The sequence below is a fragment of the Aotus nancymaae genome, unplaced genomic scaffold (assembly GCF_030222135.1).
Source record: "Aotus nancymaae isolate 86718 unplaced genomic scaffold, 86718_ANA_hifiasm-v0.15.2.pri h1tg000040l, whole genome shotgun sequence".
Taxonomy (NCBI): Eukaryota; Metazoa; Chordata; class Mammalia; order Primates; family Aotidae; genus Aotus; species Aotus nancymaae.
The window spans coordinates 16,056,420-16,073,839 of NW_026988454.1; the positions used below are offsets into that span (position 1 = coordinate 16,056,420).

The 17,420-nt window shown below is 38.3% G+C and overlaps 1 protein-coding gene across 4 annotated transcripts in view; it reads right to left on the reverse strand.

The window, feature by feature from the left end:
• The window catches only part of ESR1 (estrogen receptor 1), a 452,118-nt gene that overhangs the window by 246,537 nt on the left and 188,161 nt on the right, over positions 1 to 17,420 (reverse strand). For all 4 annotated transcript variants that reach the window (XM_012452215.3, XM_064360565.1, XM_012452199.3 and 1 more), the window contains one exon: positions 9,082 to 9,272. In XM_012452215.3, the coding sequence (XP_012307638.1) occupies positions 9,082 to 9,272 (191 nt within the window). The remainder of the gene's footprint in view (positions 1 to 9,081; positions 9,273 to 17,420) is intronic.

Sequence of the window (17,420 nt, forward strand, 5' to 3'; positions counted from 1 at the left end):
CTCTGAATGAGTATCAGAGATATGGGCCATTCTCTTTAACAGGATATAAAGCTATTGACAGCAGTTCTCTATGGAGAAGAGAGAAATTTGACAGAATTAGGCCACAAACCATGATTGTAAAAACAGTGTCAACACATAATTTTGAGGACTAGTTGATGCCTTTTGAAAATGTGCCCATTAAAACCTATCTATAATTTTTATGGAAAATTATTACCACTGATAAACGAAGCTTTCTAATGGAATTGTTGATGAGCTTAACAACTATATGTGGGCACAAACTCTACTACTTTAATGGAAATAGTTGATCGCATGACCAGGACTGAACCACTTAGTAGGGAAACTGGAAATTTAATTTCAATCAGATGAACAAAAAATGAAGAAGAATGCTTGAAGTGGTAGCATAAAAAACACCGGCGATTAAAAACATTTGGAACCTTTGATTACCCTTCAAAGGCATTTGTTGCCATGGTTTTTCAAGACCTCTGAAAGCTTCAGCTGTGTCCACAAAAGCTGCCAAGAAATTGGGGTTCTATACTGATTTTATTTGTCAGAGGCATTTTGTCTTAATTATCTCCAAGATAAAGCTTACTTGGCCAAAGGGAGAGGAAAAAAAGTACTGTCATTTCACAGGTTGAAAGGCTATGATTTTACTCTTCTGAGCTCTTCTTCAAATGCATGCATGCATGTGTGCACAAACACATCTAAGTTTCCTAGCACCGCATTAACCATTAACAGGTACTTAACACTGGTAATGGGGATGCCATTCTTACATGGAATGAGGTTTTCAGGTCTTGACTTTCACGGTGTGTCTTTCTATATCTCTGATGAGAACAAGGAGCCAAACACCTAGTAAATTTACCAATCCCTGGGGGCAATGCCATTCTTTTAAAAAATTTCATTGCAAAGACTTTCACTTGAAAATTACATGATAGGCCGGGCACAGTGGTTCATGCCTATAATCTCAGCACTTTGGGAGGCCGAGGAAGGTGGATTATGAGGTCAAGACCAACAGATCAAGACCATCCTGGCCAACATGGCGAAGCCCTGTCTCTACCAAAAATACAAAAATTAGCTGGGCGTGGTGGCACACACCCGTAGTTCCAGCTACTCAGGAGGCTGAGGCAGGAGAATTGCTTGAACCTGGGAGGCGGAGGTTGCAGTGGGCCGAGATAGTGCCCCCACATGCCAGCCTGGGTGACAGAGTGAGATTCTGTCTCAAATAAAAAAAGAAAAAATAATTACATGATAGTTTATATGTGTACACAGTAAAACTCTGCTGCCCTCAGCCTCTATCGTCAATTCTGTTGCATAATAGGTATGTTAACACATGATGGAGAGTAAAAAAAATAGAAGTAGAAATAAGGGAAGGATTAGGCAAGCTCTGGGTCAGAAAAAGGAGGTTATGAACTCCCACAGTACAAATAATTTGCAAAAAAAAAAAACCACAACTGATTGGTCCTTGTTTGGACATCATAAAAATGCGTATATGTGTTTCTGCAGTTTATTATTTGTACAGCTTAACGTGCTGGCAGCAGCATGTTCTTTTTTAAATTGTAAGCTCCTGGAGAGGTACATTTGGCCCTATAGGACTAATTTATGATTTTTCTGTTTAGAAGGGCCTTGCACACACACTTTTGTTAATAAGAATGTTTCTTACAAGGTTTGGTAAGATTCAGGAAATGCTTATATTATTATGAAAATCAAGAGGAAGGTTTTAGAGTTACTTCTCCATTATTAATTATGTGCAACCTTCAAGAAGTATTCAGACCATTCTTTTCATCAAGTTTCTTTAAAATTAATTGAGGAAATTAATTCAAATCCCCACCCCTGGAATATCTGCAGAGAGCTGATTCTGTTTCTGAGGCTGCTGGATAATTCCATCTAGACATACAGCTATCATCTCAAATGCAGCATGTCTAGAATTGAACTTATCCTACCCCCCAATGACTGGCCTTCCTCTTGATTTCCAAATCATTCATTTCTCAGTTCATTCAACCTATGTCTGAACCTCTTTAACTCCTTTCTCTCCTGGATAACCCGTATTTAATCATCTTCAAGCAATGTATATCTTTTCATTATGATGTCATTTATTCTGTTCTCCTTTTTTCCATTTCACAAATGCCTAAATGTCCAGATTTTTAGTACATCTAAGCTAGTTGAATATCAGCCAAATTCGTCTTCATGCTTTGATTCTTTCCCTTCTCTGGTCTCTTTTGTATGCCTCTGGCAGATTCATCTACATTAAAGACTCTTTCATCATACCTCTCCCATAGTGAAAAAGTATAATGTTTTTCTGTTTACTAAAGCCCACAAACTGATCCTAATTTTCTATTTATTCTTTTATTTATTCATTGAGTGACTCTGAGGATATTGGGTGATTCCCTTTGAGGAGTTTACAGTCAATATGGGATGGAATATGGACAATGAAATATATGCAATACAATGGAATAAACTAATATCGAGGTCCCAGGAAAGAGAGAACTTCTGCATTATCTTCAGAGGTTTCACAACAGTCATTTTTGATTAGGATTAGAATTTTTACAGGTAAATCCGGAAAGAAATTCCCAGCAAAGAAATGGAGTCATATTTGTAGAAGAACAGGTAATTCAGTGTGTCTGGAGTGCCTATTTCAGAAGTAGAAACGGTGACTTTAAAATGACTAGAAAGTTAGGCTAGAACAAGATTGTGGAAGTCCTTGAACACTTGTTTAAGAATCATTCCATGGACTGTGGAAGTCATTAAAGGATCCTCTACAGGGTATTGACATGATCAGTGATTTGCTTTATGACCACTAGTAGAGTGTCAATGTGCAAACTGTTTCACAAGAAGAAAAAAGAAATAAGCAAACGGCTTAGATGAAGGAGAAGGCAAATGGAAACAATAAATTATTGCAGGCATCCTGGTGAAAGGTAACGCAGCTAACTCAGCAATGGTAAGTGGATGAAAATGCATTTAAGAGATAGACTCAACAGAACTATGCAAGAGCTCTGGAAACGTCAGAGGCAGAGACTGCAATGTGAAACAATGGAAATAATGAACTCCCCAGGTTGAAGTATGGATGCCAGAGGGAGTGGCGAGGGAACTGACACATACACCAGGCAGCCGAGGGGCTGGTAGCAGAGGGAAACACAGGGAGTCACTGAGAAATCAGTCTGGGGCAGGAACCAGGTTTTGGAGATATTGGTACAGTTGTGACACTTTAGGCCCCAAATATTAATATTATTATATTAGTTTTCCTAGGCAGTAGCAATCTTTGGTGTTCCTTACTTTATAGATGTTTCTCTTCTCTCTCCTCTCCCTTTCTTTCCCTCTCTCTCTCATCTCTCTCTCTCTCTCTCTCTCTCTCTCTCTCTCTCTCTCTCTCTCTCTCTCTTTCCATAGGGTATTCTCTTTCTCTGTGTCTGTGTCTTCTTCTTCTAAGGATATGAGTCACATTAGATTAAGGACCCATATACTGGAGTATATACTGGAGGCATACAGTAGTTTACACCACAGTATAACTTCATCTTAACTAATTACACCTGCAATGATATTATTTCCAAATAAGATCACATTCTGAAGCACTGAGGGTTACGACTTCAACACATCTTTCTGGGAGACACAATTCAGCCTGTACCAGATATATATGTGATTCCCTCAGCAACTGGGTGGAAAAAGAAGGATGAAGAAGAAAAAGAAGCAGAGATTGAAGACAAGACCCTGGAGAATGTCCACTTCGGAGAGCTGAAGAGCAGAACAAAGGGAGAGAACAATAAGCCCTGGGTTTTCCCAAGGCTGACTGACTCAATTTCTCATTACTATTTCTCTTCCAAACTACCATTTACCTGCATGCTTATATCAAATGTACCACTTGCATTAACACTTCTCTTATCAGCCTAACCCAGTGATATTTCTTCCTTCCCTGCGAGCCTCCAGCAGTTTTTATTTATCATGATTTTGACCCTTCGCCATATTCAACTATTTAGTAGGAATGTATCCAACATGAATAAATGCACTGGAGCTATAGCAACAAACAATGCTGACCAGAAGTCAGCTGTCACTGAGTTTACATCCAAGTTTGGGTGGACAGACAATAATCAAATTAATAAATAGGAAAACTTCATAAAAATTTGAGAGCTGTAAAGAGAAATAAGAGTAAGATTACTCATGGAAGGGGGAGAAGGTCTCTCTGAGAAAGTGACTTTGGGCAGAGTCTGAATGACAAGAAACCAGCCAAGTAAAGGTCTGGGTATTCCAAGCAGAGGGAAAAAGAAAACCACATGTGCTGAGATCCTGAGAAAGGAACATGTTGGTGTGTTTGGGGAATAGCAAAAAAAAAAAAAAAAAAAAAAAAAAAAAATGGCCAGTGTGCCCGGAGTATAGTGAATGGAGGAGAAGGAACCAGGAGTGAGAATATGTTGAATGTTTTCATCTGCAGAACGAAACATTTTCTCTTGAGAGTAAGATCTACACTGAGAGTTATAAACTCAAGACCATAGGATCTGATTAATATATCTAAAAGATCTCTCCTGCTGATACCTAGAAACTGAACTGTAGAAGAGCAAGTGTGGAAATAAAGAGACCAAAGGGTTAGGATCTCAGTTGTATCTCTGAAAAGATAAAACAGTTATGAGATGGGAGAGCAGCCTCCACCTCTACCCCATTCTCTAACCTTTTCGAGACATAGGTGCATACATCAAGCCAGAAGGTGACCGGACACAAATGTGACAATAAATGTAAGAACTAATTTATTTTGAGTGAACAAGAGTGAGTCCAAGCCCAAAAGAACTAAGATCTCTTTTAACAGAGTCCTACAAAGCAAATGAAGACAGCTAAATGGGCGTGAGTTCTTTAGCAACTTACAGTCCCTGCTGACCAGCAGCAGCTGTTAAAGGAGCTATCCAGGGTGCTGGACTGTGTCACCCTGAAGCTTTCTAAGGCCGGATAGATCAGGCTCTGTTATACTTGTAGGACCTAAGGTCCCCACTGCACTGACCCACAACCAGACTCTATCCTGATACCATGTCTTCCTGGTCAAAGATCACCTGTAAGTCAATACCTGCCTAGGACATGTTTGTCTGATTGAATGATGAGCAGCTTCTGTTGCCATCTTATAGAAAGAATATAAAATGGCAACATAGCTAGTGGAGTATAGGTAGGCCTGGGCCCCTTCTGTGCCACATGACCTTCTGAAATAATAATGAAAGAGAAGCAGCAAGCTCAGTGGAGTCCTTTTTCCTTGAAATTATATTCAAAGGTAGTATCTGGCTGCTGAAGCTGCAACCAGATCTGCTTACATAACTCATCCCAGAGTCTCTGTCTAAAAAGCATCTTAAGGAACACTACTTCTATGCCTGCAATGATTAATAAATTCATAAAATATCCAATTTTGCCCCTTCTGATTTAAATAGCATCCTTCACTTTGCTTTTTAAAAAGAATGTGTTTCACTGGAGACCATTACTCAATCTCTTAAGTAATCAAGTTTGTACACTAAGTAGTGGATGAAAATTTGTATGCTTTCAAGCCAAACACTTTACCTCTTCAACCAAAACACTTAGAACACGAGAATAATCTGACATACACTCATTTCTAGCTCTCTTCTTAAGTAACAAAGAAAACAGGGAGAGTTGCTGCATCTTCAGAACTTCCCACCTACGTGTCAGACCCTTCACCATCCTTAAATGTGTCTGAGGGGCAGTGTGATTTATAAAGAGTCACAGACAATTTCAGCAAAAACTTTGTAGTTCCAAGTTATCAAGACTATGATGAGAAAGCAGAACTAGAAGCCCTTAAACTTGCTCTGGTATTTTCCTTTTATACACACACACAAACAAATCAAATACAGGGAAACACCTTTAAAGTAAAGAGGAAATCAATTAGTTTTTACACAGCCTAGGATTAAATCCATGGCCCAGAAATGTCTTTGTCAAACAGTACATTAATTTTGTTAATTTTTATGCACAGAATTCCCTGCACTCTGCTTTTCCTCCTGGTCTTCACTTGTGGACTCACTCACATGGCTGGACATGTATTCCCTCCTTCTTCATCATGCTCCCTTGACACACCCTCCAGACTTAATCAGGAAACCTCTGAGAGCCAGACTCAACCACCAGAAGGACTGAGTGAAGTTTGGATCTTCCAAACTATGAGATGCTGCCTTCACCTCTATCTTGGCACTGTCATCAAATTGCTGGTTTATTGCTTTGTACACCCCTTTACCTCGCAAGTTCTATGAGGGTAGGGACCAGGTTTCTCTATCATTGCATTTCCAGGGTTTGCACAGGGCTTTGTTAGTAAAGCTAATCAATGACTAAATGAATGAATGAAGAACTGAATAATTTTAAGGTTCTTCCCTAAATCTTAAAGTTAATAACTCTGCCTTGTTTCTAGGCTTCTTCCAGAACTTTGGACTCAATATTCATCCCATTTTAAGAACCTAAGATAAGTAACTTCACACTATGATGCATAACAAGTTTCTGAAACCAAGTGGGAATTCCATTTTTAAATGCTACAGTTTTAATGGAATTCTACTAGCTGGTCTGCATATATAAGATGGAGATAAGAGATATATGTATATATTTTTAACTATCAAAGAGTAAGCAGAAGTTTTTCAAAACATTTGAACTTGAGATAATGCCATAGGAATGAAATATCTCACATTGTATTCATTGATTTTTATAAATATATTTTTCTCCTGTTTTTTTCTGTTCTTAATGCTTAATGACAATACTAAATGTTATGGGATTTTAGACAATCGTAACCTAAACACTGAACAAAAATGATGCAAAAAATTTGTGAGAATATTGCCATTGCTTCTTGGAGGAAGATCATTTCCACTTTCGATCTTAATAATTTTACATTTATAACTGATATTTTCATTTCTTATGTTCCTCTATTGTTTTCCTTATCTTTGTCATACAGGTAGCACTTTATCAATACTGACTTACTTTCTGATTGTATCATGAGAACAAGTACATTTACTTCCCCAAATATATTCCTAAATAAATTCTAAATGTTGTGGGATTGTGGATTATGTCTTACACTTTTTCTTTTTATTTCTCTCAGAACACCTAATCAGGTATAGAGTAAGTTCTCATTAAAATGTAAATAATCAAAACTTTAGGTTTAAAAACCCTCTTTTCCCTTTCCATAAATAATGGTATTTACATCAGATAAATAAACATTAAATCAGGTAACAGTAAATTATGACCCACGGGCCAGGGCTAATTCGTTACCTATCAAAAAATTCTACTTTATTAAAATAAAGTTTTATTAGCTTATAATCACTTCCATGTGTTTACAGGATCTCCTTACAGGCTACAATTCAGTTAAGTAGCTGCAACAGAGACTGAATTACCTGGAAAGCCTAAAATATTATTATCTGGCCCTTTACAGAAACACTTTTCAATGACCACTCCAAATCATTTGTACTGATGAGGAAATAGTCTAAGATCAATCTGTCCAATTGTGTGGTTAAACCTATCTACTAACCATACCTCTGTCAATGCTCCTTCACTGCCAGATTAAATGCTTGGTGAAAACAATGGTATTTTCAATTATATAAAATCAAATAAACAATAAAACCACAAATTAAGAGAGTTGTCAAAAGACTTCTAAGGGCTTATGCTAACCTAAATCAAAATATAAATGTCATTTTTCTGAATTAAAATAGGATCATCTAATAAAATTAAATAGCCTGTGTGTATATATATATTTATTTACATATGTTTAGCAGATGAATAATAAATATATTAACCTACATTTAAAATTTATACACACACACACACACAAAGATTACTATTGACAATGTCATTAATTTTATAAAAATACCAACAAAAAAATCCATGTCTTACAGTAGAGTTGTAAAAGATGTTAAAAGCAATGTGTCAAAGAAAATGCTTTTAAAATGGACCATGTTGACCTCACATGCTACTCAATTAAGATATGAACAGCTGTTTTTTTTTTAAAAAAAAAGAAGTCTCACTGGCAATGGAAGGAAAAATAAATACTATGTACCATCCCCCAGCTTTCATCTCATATCAGGGCAGGAAAGAGCTATCACAGAAAGTCTATGAGAATCATTTCTTCAATCAGTGGTTATTAACTTAGCAGACTCTGGTTTTCAACAAGTTACTTAAATCTGGATTTTTGTAGAAGGAATCACATGAAAACTCCATCAGAAATATTCTTAGTATTTATATACTAACCTTCACTTAAACTGAAAAGGTAAAGAATAAGAAGAGAGAACAATGTCCCACACTTGAGATAAAAAATGAGTTCAGTTAGCCTAAACTGCTGTCAGATCTGTCTGTTCCTGTCAGATAAAGGATATTTACCACAGGTATTTTAGGTAGCAAAAATGATTAGTGTTTCCCCAGGGTATCTTATTATAATACAACAATAGAGACACTTCTGGGGTAGAAATAAAAATATAGCTGGCAGTATATTAGCTATAATTCATAAACTATAGACAAGAAAAGGATGGAGGTAGGCAGGAAAATGTAATGCTACAGGGAGATATTAATAACTGTTTGGTAAAGATGATACATCCCCATTACAAGACATCAGCCACTGAGTCAGCTCATAGCCAAACGTCCTGTCATCCACTGAGACAAGAAAGAGATGGAAGAGAGGAAGAGGAGAACAAGCTAAACTAGAACAAAACAGAATATTTCCCTGGACAAGGCCAGAATAGAGAGATAATTATGCATGGACAATGAACAGCATACAGCAGATCATATAGGCAAAGTTGTCTACCAAACATGAATGTCCATCTGCCATCCCCCAATCAGGGCATACACATTTCTTTTTTCCTTAGCGATCCAGCTAGTCGCATTCCTCTGTAGAGTTGCTCAAGACTGTTTGAGTCTTGCCAAAAGAAAGAAGCAGAATTACTCAGCCTCAGCTGCCCTGGCACGTGTCAACTCCTCCTCCTGAGATCTGTCTCTTCTCCACATTTCCACCAAAGATACTAGTGGCACCTACTAGGTATTCATGTTTTAGACAAATGGCTGACTCTATGTCTTCCTTCCTCAGTCGCTTTGGCTCTTAGGATCTGCTCATAGGATCAAAAATAGAAGTCGTTTTCAACACACTATTACCTTGAATACTTCTCTTGAAGAAGGCCTTGCAGCCCTCACAGGACCAGACTCCATAATGGTACCCTGAAGCATAGTCATTGCACACTGCACAGTAGCGAGTCTCCTTGGCAGATTCCATAGCCATACTTCCCTTGTCATTGGTACTGGCCAATCTCTCTCTGCCACCCTGGCGTCGATTATCTGAATTTGGCCTGGGGGGAAAAAAACAGTAAATCCATTAACATTAGAAAAGCAAAACATGCACTCTCTGGGAGATGCAGCAGATCCACTTTATCCTGACATTTTGAAATAATGAATCATAATGTAAGCTAATCTTTCATTACCTCTTGCCGTCTGTTGCAGCAAAAGGTGTTGCCTATTATATCAACCTTGAGGGGAAATTGTTTATTGCAAACTTGATTTAAAAACACACTACCTGCACCAGAATATATTACCCAGAAAAATGGCAAAATGAAATTAGCTGGTCTCTAATAGACTTAACGTTTTTGTAGGAATTCACAATTATTTCAGAACCATTTAGGGACCAATGCTCACTCCAACTCTAGACCACATGCAGGGTCTTTAGGAAACAGAGACAAAGCATAAAATGGCTGGGACATTTGGAACTCAGGCAAACTGATAAGCCACACAGAACACATGTCAAAAAAATAACAATTCAAATTTTTATGTCATTGCCACATAACTCTGGATATCAGTTTTCATAACTTAATCTGTAATTTGAAAATACTGTTCTTCAATATTCAAAACTCCTCTTTAGGAACACATAGAGACTGAGCACAGTGGTTCATGCCCAGAATCCCAGCACTTTGGGAGGCCAAAGCAGGAGTATTGCTTAAGGCCTGGAGTTTGAGACCAGCCTACACAATATAGCAAGACTCCATCTCTATAAAAGTGCTTTAAAAAAAAAAAAATAGCTAAGAACTGTAGTTCTAGCTACTTGGAAGGCTAAGGTGGAAGGATCACTTGAGCCCAGGATGTCGAGGCTACAGTAGGCTATGATCATGCCACTGCACTCCAAACTGTGTGACACAGAGAGACAATCAGAGGAACACAGGAAAAAAATATGTAGAAAGAGAGACAATCAAAGGAACACAGAAAGGGAACTGAAAATGAACAGTAAGGAAATTCTAGGAAAACCAAGAAAATAAGGAAGTAAAATGCTTTAAGGAAAAAACTAAAAAGAAATGTAGAAAGAGAGATAATCAGAGGAACACAGAAAAGAAACTGAAAATGAACAGTAAGAAAATTCTAGGAAAACCAAAAAAATAAGGAAGTAAAATGCTTTAAGAAAGTGAAAGCTTTATGGAGAGAATGATCAATAATGCCAAATGGGGCAGAGACATTCGATAAAGCAAAGACTGGTTAAGTGAATTTAGATCTGACAAAGCAGACTCTTAGCAAGGAGTTTCCATAGACAGGCATAGGCAGAAGCCAAAATCCAACAGATGGAAAGTAAGGAGATGAAAATGAGGAAAGGCCATTCCTTTGAGAACTTGGAGGAGAATAGGAAAAGATGCAGCTAAGGTGGCAGCTAAAGAATGTAAGACCCAAGAAAATGAATTGTTTAGAATGAAGAGACTTGAGAAGGCCTCATGTAGACTGAAGGGAGTGGGCCAGTAGAGAAGGAACGTTGAAAGCACAAAGAAGATAAAAGAATAAAGCCAAGAAGGAAACTAGAGCAGCCGGGATTAAAAACATAGGTAAAAGAAACTGCCTCAATGAAGACACCTTGAAGAAGACTGGAAGGAAGAAGGTAAGGAAAGTAGAGAAGGATGAGTTTGCATCTCTCACCTGACCAGGCATAGGAGTAGATGTCATGTCGGCCCAAGACTTGCCAGGCATGTGCAATCAAATAAAGGTGGGATAAGAGCCCAGCACAGTACCTGGTGTATAGCTGGTACTCCATAATATATTTAAATGAATGGAGAGAGTGTTCAAAGTTGTATAAGAAAGACAGGTAGACAGATACTGAAAATACAGATGGAGTGAAGGTTCCTATGAAATTTTTAAAAGAATCAAAATCCTAAGATGAGCTAAAGTCAACTGATGATAGCACATCCAGGGTCTCTTGGCAAAGGAAGCTCATGCTTCCTGCTTCCATTCCCCACCCAAATACCCAGACCATACTCACTTTCACTGGTCCTCCCCTTTACAAGCCTGTCTTTCCTTTTAGCCCAAATTGTATAACCTTTCCCTGCCTCCTTACTCATTATGGTGGTTCACAATTTTGTAGTAGTGGTTCTCAAACTACATTTGCCATAATATTCATAAAATATTGGCTCCTTGGGTTGAATACGTCTGACTTTGCCAATTTTTTCCATTCTAAATAACAGTTCTGAGGTTGGCAGCCTCAAATAGGAATTCTTTATTTTTTAATGTTCTTTAGAGAGCACTGGCTCATAGTTTTCAATTCTAGTTCGTATTCTGTTACCCATCTCTTTCCATCTCACCACTATACTGTTGAACCTACCCCCATCAACCTCAAATCTTTTTATTGTTTGTTTACTAATGTCTTATGCATGATTCAAGTCAGTAAGAAACAGCTATGAATATTTAACTGTGGAAGCTTAGTGCCTTTGGAGGTGGGAGTAGATATTTAGCAAGTATGAAATTGACAGATTCAATGTTTTATAAGCCTTATTAATTGTTGTATCTAGCTCAGTGCCCAGCACATAGCAAGCATTCAATACAAGTTTATTGCATGAATGAAGGAATGAGTGAGTGAACAGAATATGCATGGCCAGAAGTTCCAATGTGTCAAGTATCTACCCACCCATCCCTACATAATAAAATACTATATTTTTTAAATTGTGGTAAGATATACATTTACTATCAGAACCATGCTTAAGTGTTCATCTATTCAGTAGTGTTAGATATGCTCACATCGTTATGCAACCAATCTTTAGAACATCTTCATTCCACAAAACTGAAACTCTACACCCATTAAACACTCCATACCCATTAAATAGTAATTCCCCATTTTCTCCTTCCCCAACCCCCAAGCAGCCACCATTCTACTTTTGTTCTCTGTGAATTTGATATTTCTAGATACCTCATTAAGTGGAACCCTACAGTATTTCTCCTTTTGTGTCTGGCATATTTCACTTAGGATAATGCCCTGAGGGTCCATTGTGTGACTAATATTCCATTGTCTGTATACACTACACAGATGATTTATCCATTCATCCATCTATAGACCTCTGGATTGCTACTACCTTTTGGCTATTGTGAATAATGCTGCTATAACTATGGGTATACAAATATTTCTTCAAGGCCCAAATTTTTAATTCTTTTAGATATACACCCAGAAGTAGAATTACTGGACCACATGAAAATTCTATTCTGATTTGTTGAGGAATCACCAGTGTTTTCTACAGTGGCTGCACCATTTTGCATTCTCATCAACAAAGGACAAGGTTTCTATTTTGTCTGTTTCCTCTCCAACACTTACTCTTTTCTTTTTTTAATATAGTAGCCATCCTAATGAGTGTGAGGGGAATATTGCATTTTTATGTCACCTTTTGCATGAATGCCTCTCTTATCAGCCACTCCTAATCCCCATAAATTTGAAATAACATCCCTGTTCTGAACTCTCTAGCAGAATTTTTTACTTCTCTTCTGCTACTTATAATTATATCCTTCAATTGATTAATTCTCATTTCCGTTACTATCTACAAAGTTCCTTGTGTCTTATTCATCTTTAAAATGCCATACACTTAGAGTATAGTGCCTCATCTGGAATAGGGACTCAACAATATTGATATCAAATAAATTAATCAAGACTGAATCAATGAATTTATAGTTTTCACAATAGAAATTGAATATGTAAATTTTTTATAAATATTGGTAAAAGATTTAATAGCAAGAGCCCATTTTCCTCAGAAATAGCAAAGATGTATGCTGTTAGCAAAATGCCATTCACTTACATTTTATCTCTAAGATGATCACCAGATTACTGAAAATCAACTGCAGACTTTGGGCATACACATAGAAGGCATCTAAAGAAGACAGGGAAACCATACAGGTTGTATTCACTACCTATAAAACAACTTTTATAGCCAACTTAGAAATCCATGTATAAGCATTGTCACTTATCATTTTGGCTCAGACTTACTCTATAACGACTCTCAAAATATTATCAAAGAAAAAGAAGAACTAGATCAAGCTAAAAGGCAACTGGGATCTTCCTCTGGGCTGCAAGACCCTGTGGCACATTGAAATAATATTCATGTTGAGTATCCATCAGACTATGTCTGATAACATAACTTCCTCTAGACAGAGAGCCGTGTCCTCAGAATACAAACTAACACAGTCCCACCACGGGCAGCAGGAAGGAATAGACTAGGAGGTATCCATGTTTGGACTCAAACCTGGCTATAAGGGTGGGTCAGGCACCAACCTGGGCTTCTCTGAGTACCTGTGGCTACATTAGTCCCAGCAGACAGGCCTAGGAACAGGTCCCCACCTCATCTCTTCCTGCTGCTCTCTATCTTGCCTTGGCCCACTGCACCTGTCAAAGACCTGGCATTTCTAGCCTCACAGCTCTTTAGTAGAAAGTGCCTATACCATGTCTAAGTCCATCCTTCTTCTTCTCCCTCAGCCTCAAAGGCCCTTTGTTTTTCCTTGTTATCATAGTACCAAAATGAATGTCTCTTGCAGGGCACATTGGCACATGCCTGCAGTCCCAGCTACAACAGGAGGCTGGGGCAGGAGAACCTCTTGAGCCCAGGTGTTCAAGGATGCAGTGAGCTATGATTGTACCACTGCATTCCAGCCTGGAGACAGAGACCCTGTCTCTAAAAAATATATGAAATATATATATATATATATATATATATATTTTTTTTTTTTTGGAGACAGAGTCTCGATCTGTCACCAGGCGCTAGGCTGGAGTGCAGTGGCGCAATCTCAGCTCACTGCAACCTCCGCCTCCCAGATTCAAGCAATTCTCCTGCCTCAGTTTCCCAGGTAGCTGGGACTACTGGCGCATGCCACCACGCCCAGCTAAATTTTTTGTATTTATAGTAGAGACGGGGTTTCATCATGTCAGCCTGGATGGTCTCGATCTCTTGACCTCGTGATCCGCCCGCCTCGGCCTCCCAAAGTGGAAATATATTTTTAAAATTTATTTAAAAGACTCTTATTTTCTTTCTTTAAAAGACTCAAAATGTTTCAGGGTCTGCCTTCCTAAGGGGAGACCTCACAAATCTTAACCTTTATTATAAGTGAAGGTTCATCTATTTCTTTAGCAAAATTACTAAGATACCTCCTTTTTTGTAACATTCTTATCTTTTTCTCATTTAATTGTCACCAAACCTTTACTGTTTCTCATTTTGAAACTCTATACCCATTAAACACTTCACACCCATCAAACAGTAATTCCCCATTTTCTCCTTCCCCAACCCCCTAATACTCAGATAGGCACTTTCACTTAATACTCAGATAGGAAGTTGACTGGTTTACCAAGCAACACATTAAGACATTAGATGTCCTTCAACCTAGCAGATGCCTGTAAAGATTCTCCAGAAAGAAGTAGAGCTGAAGCTCGAATGAGAAATGAATGCATCAATGACAATGCATTGCAACCATGAAGCAACCAGCGTGACTAAGGAACAAAAGAACAACAGAGAAAAGGATGCCCAGAAGCATGAGAGACCATATAAAAAAGACACAATATCACTGCATCTATGGAAACAGGAAACTTAACTGCCTTGATCTAGTTCTATTTTCATGACATCAATTGACTACTAAATATTTCCAAGTACTGATATTACATATTCAACATAATTAAGAGGGATGTCTGAAGGTATTCATATTGGGTGCAGAAGTAGACTCTCTTGGACCAAGTAAAAACAGAGCATAATAAAAACTATTGGCCAATAAAATTTTCATTAATCAAGGAAAAGTTTAAAGCTCAGTGTAATCAAATACTGTTGTTTTTCCAACCATAAATAATGATATCAGCTATCCAAAAGGATTATTCTCCTGATTAGCCAAGCAGTTTTAAAAATTTAAGAGGCCTTGGTTTTTAAAGGAAATATTTTTGTAAAGCCAAATTAAAAGAACCAACAGATGTCCACTCCCTAGAAATGTGGTTTAATTCAGGTCTAGTGTGATAACTTCATAAGGCTCCCTCACCAAATCAAGTCCCCAAAGCTATGTGCATTCAAAATTTCCTATACTTGTTTTTCATGGCACTTACCACAATTTCCAATCCTATATTTGGGTGATTATTGACAAGTATATGTTGCCCTAGTAAACAGTAAACTCCAAGAAGGCAAGAATCATGTCTCATTTGCTCCCAGTTTTAACAAAAAGACAGTAGGTCCTTGATATGGTTTGGCTGTGTCCCCACCTAAATCTCATGTTGAATTGTAGCTCCCATAATTCCCATGTGTCCTAGAAGAGACCTGGTGGGAGGTAATGGAATCATGGTGGCAGGTTTTTTTCTGGGAGGTTCTCATGATAGTGAGTAATTTTCACGAGATCTGATGGTTTTATAAAGGGCAGTTCCCCTGCACGCAATCTCTAGCCTGCCACCATGGAAAACGTGACTTTGCTCCTCCTTTGCCTTCCACCGTGATTGTGAGGCCTCCCCAGCTCTGTGGAACTGTGAGTCCATTAAATCTCTTTTTCTTTATAAATTACCCAGTCTCGGGTATGTCTTTATTAGCAGCATGAGAACAGACTAATAGTGTCCTTAATAAATATTTGCTAAATGTACCTCCTACATCTAACCCATTACCAAATTTCATCAATTATTTCTTCAAAACACTCCGCCTATCCTTCTTTGAATTCCTTGTTTTTTCATTTGCATTTGAGAGATCAGTGATACTCCACATCTGAATTACTAGAATTACTCTCCTGCCTCCAATCACTCCTCAAACTCATCCTGCAAGCCACTGCCCAAAGAACTGTCATAAAGTACAACATTCTTCTTTGAATACCTTGTCATTTTATGTATCTGTAACCACTGTCTTTTGTTGAATCATAAACCTGTTTGAGAATATAACAAAAACACTGAAACTATCTTTTCCAGAAAATACACATAAAACTCTCAAACTTCTGCCTATATTCTGGGAGTGATAAACCAGGAAACTCAAGTTTTTTTTAAAAAAATCATCATTATGTAGAATTAAGTCCAAATTCTTGAATTGCTTGCACCAGTTAGTACTGGTCTTTTTGTAGCTACCTAAGCAAAATGTTATCAAATTTACCTCTGAGAAATTGTTCACACTACACTCACCCACATATTCATTGCTTCCTGTCACCTACACACATTTCATCTCTCCTGGAAAACCAAGCTCTAGTTCCACACAATTTATACAACGTATCCTAAGTATTACAGCTTACAGGGGTTCAACTTTGCATCTTAGCTCACATAATACCTTCCCCATATCTCATGACATCTAGTTAGACACTAGCGTCTACATCTGGAAACCACTCCACTTACATTTCCTTTGCAACATTTTCTTTCTCCAGCAGGCTCCTAAACACCAGTGTTCCTCAGGGCTCTGCCTTCACCCCTCCACCATTCTCAGGTGATATTTGCTATTTGTGGAATCTCAGTCACATCCAACTGCCTTCCCACACCCCTCCCCTGGACTTCAGACCTATGTGCTAAATACTCATTCTGCACCTCTACATGAACAAAGAAACCTCAAACTCAATGCATGCAAAACTAAAATAAATATCTTTCCCAGAAAGCCTGCTCCTACTCCTGCACTCTAATTTTTGCCCTATGTTCCACCAGAGGCATTCCAGCATCTTGTTCCCTGTGCCTAGAGCATCCTTCCTCTCTTCTGAAAAAGTCCTATTTATTCTCCTGTTCTCAGCTTAAACTTCATTTCCTCCAGGGAGCTTTGCTGGCTCCTGGGGTTAGATTACAGATCCCGAACTCTCCCTATTATAGCAGAGATCTTTTCACTCCCCTAACTCAAAGCCTTCAGCAGCTTCCCACCACATAAGGGATAAAGCTCAAGTCCTTCCGTAGCTTGGAAGGCCCAGCATAACCTTCACCCTCATCTGCACCTTCACCCTTGTCTCCCCACACTCCTTCCCTTGCTCCCTAGGTTCCAGGTGCTACCACAGCTACTCCACAAACATATCCAGGACCTCCCTTTCTCAGTGCCTTCTCCCTGCCTGGCTTTCTCATGCAGTTTTAAACGAGTCTATTACTTTCCATCCTCATACACTGGTTTGTTTTCTTTATGGCACACACCGCTCCCCAATGTCAAGCCAAGCCAGATTTTAATGTGTTTCCTTATTGTCTGTCTTCCCCAGTGAAATGTAAGCTTCATTTCCTCCAGCACCTTGAGGAGAGCTTGGCATAGAAATAA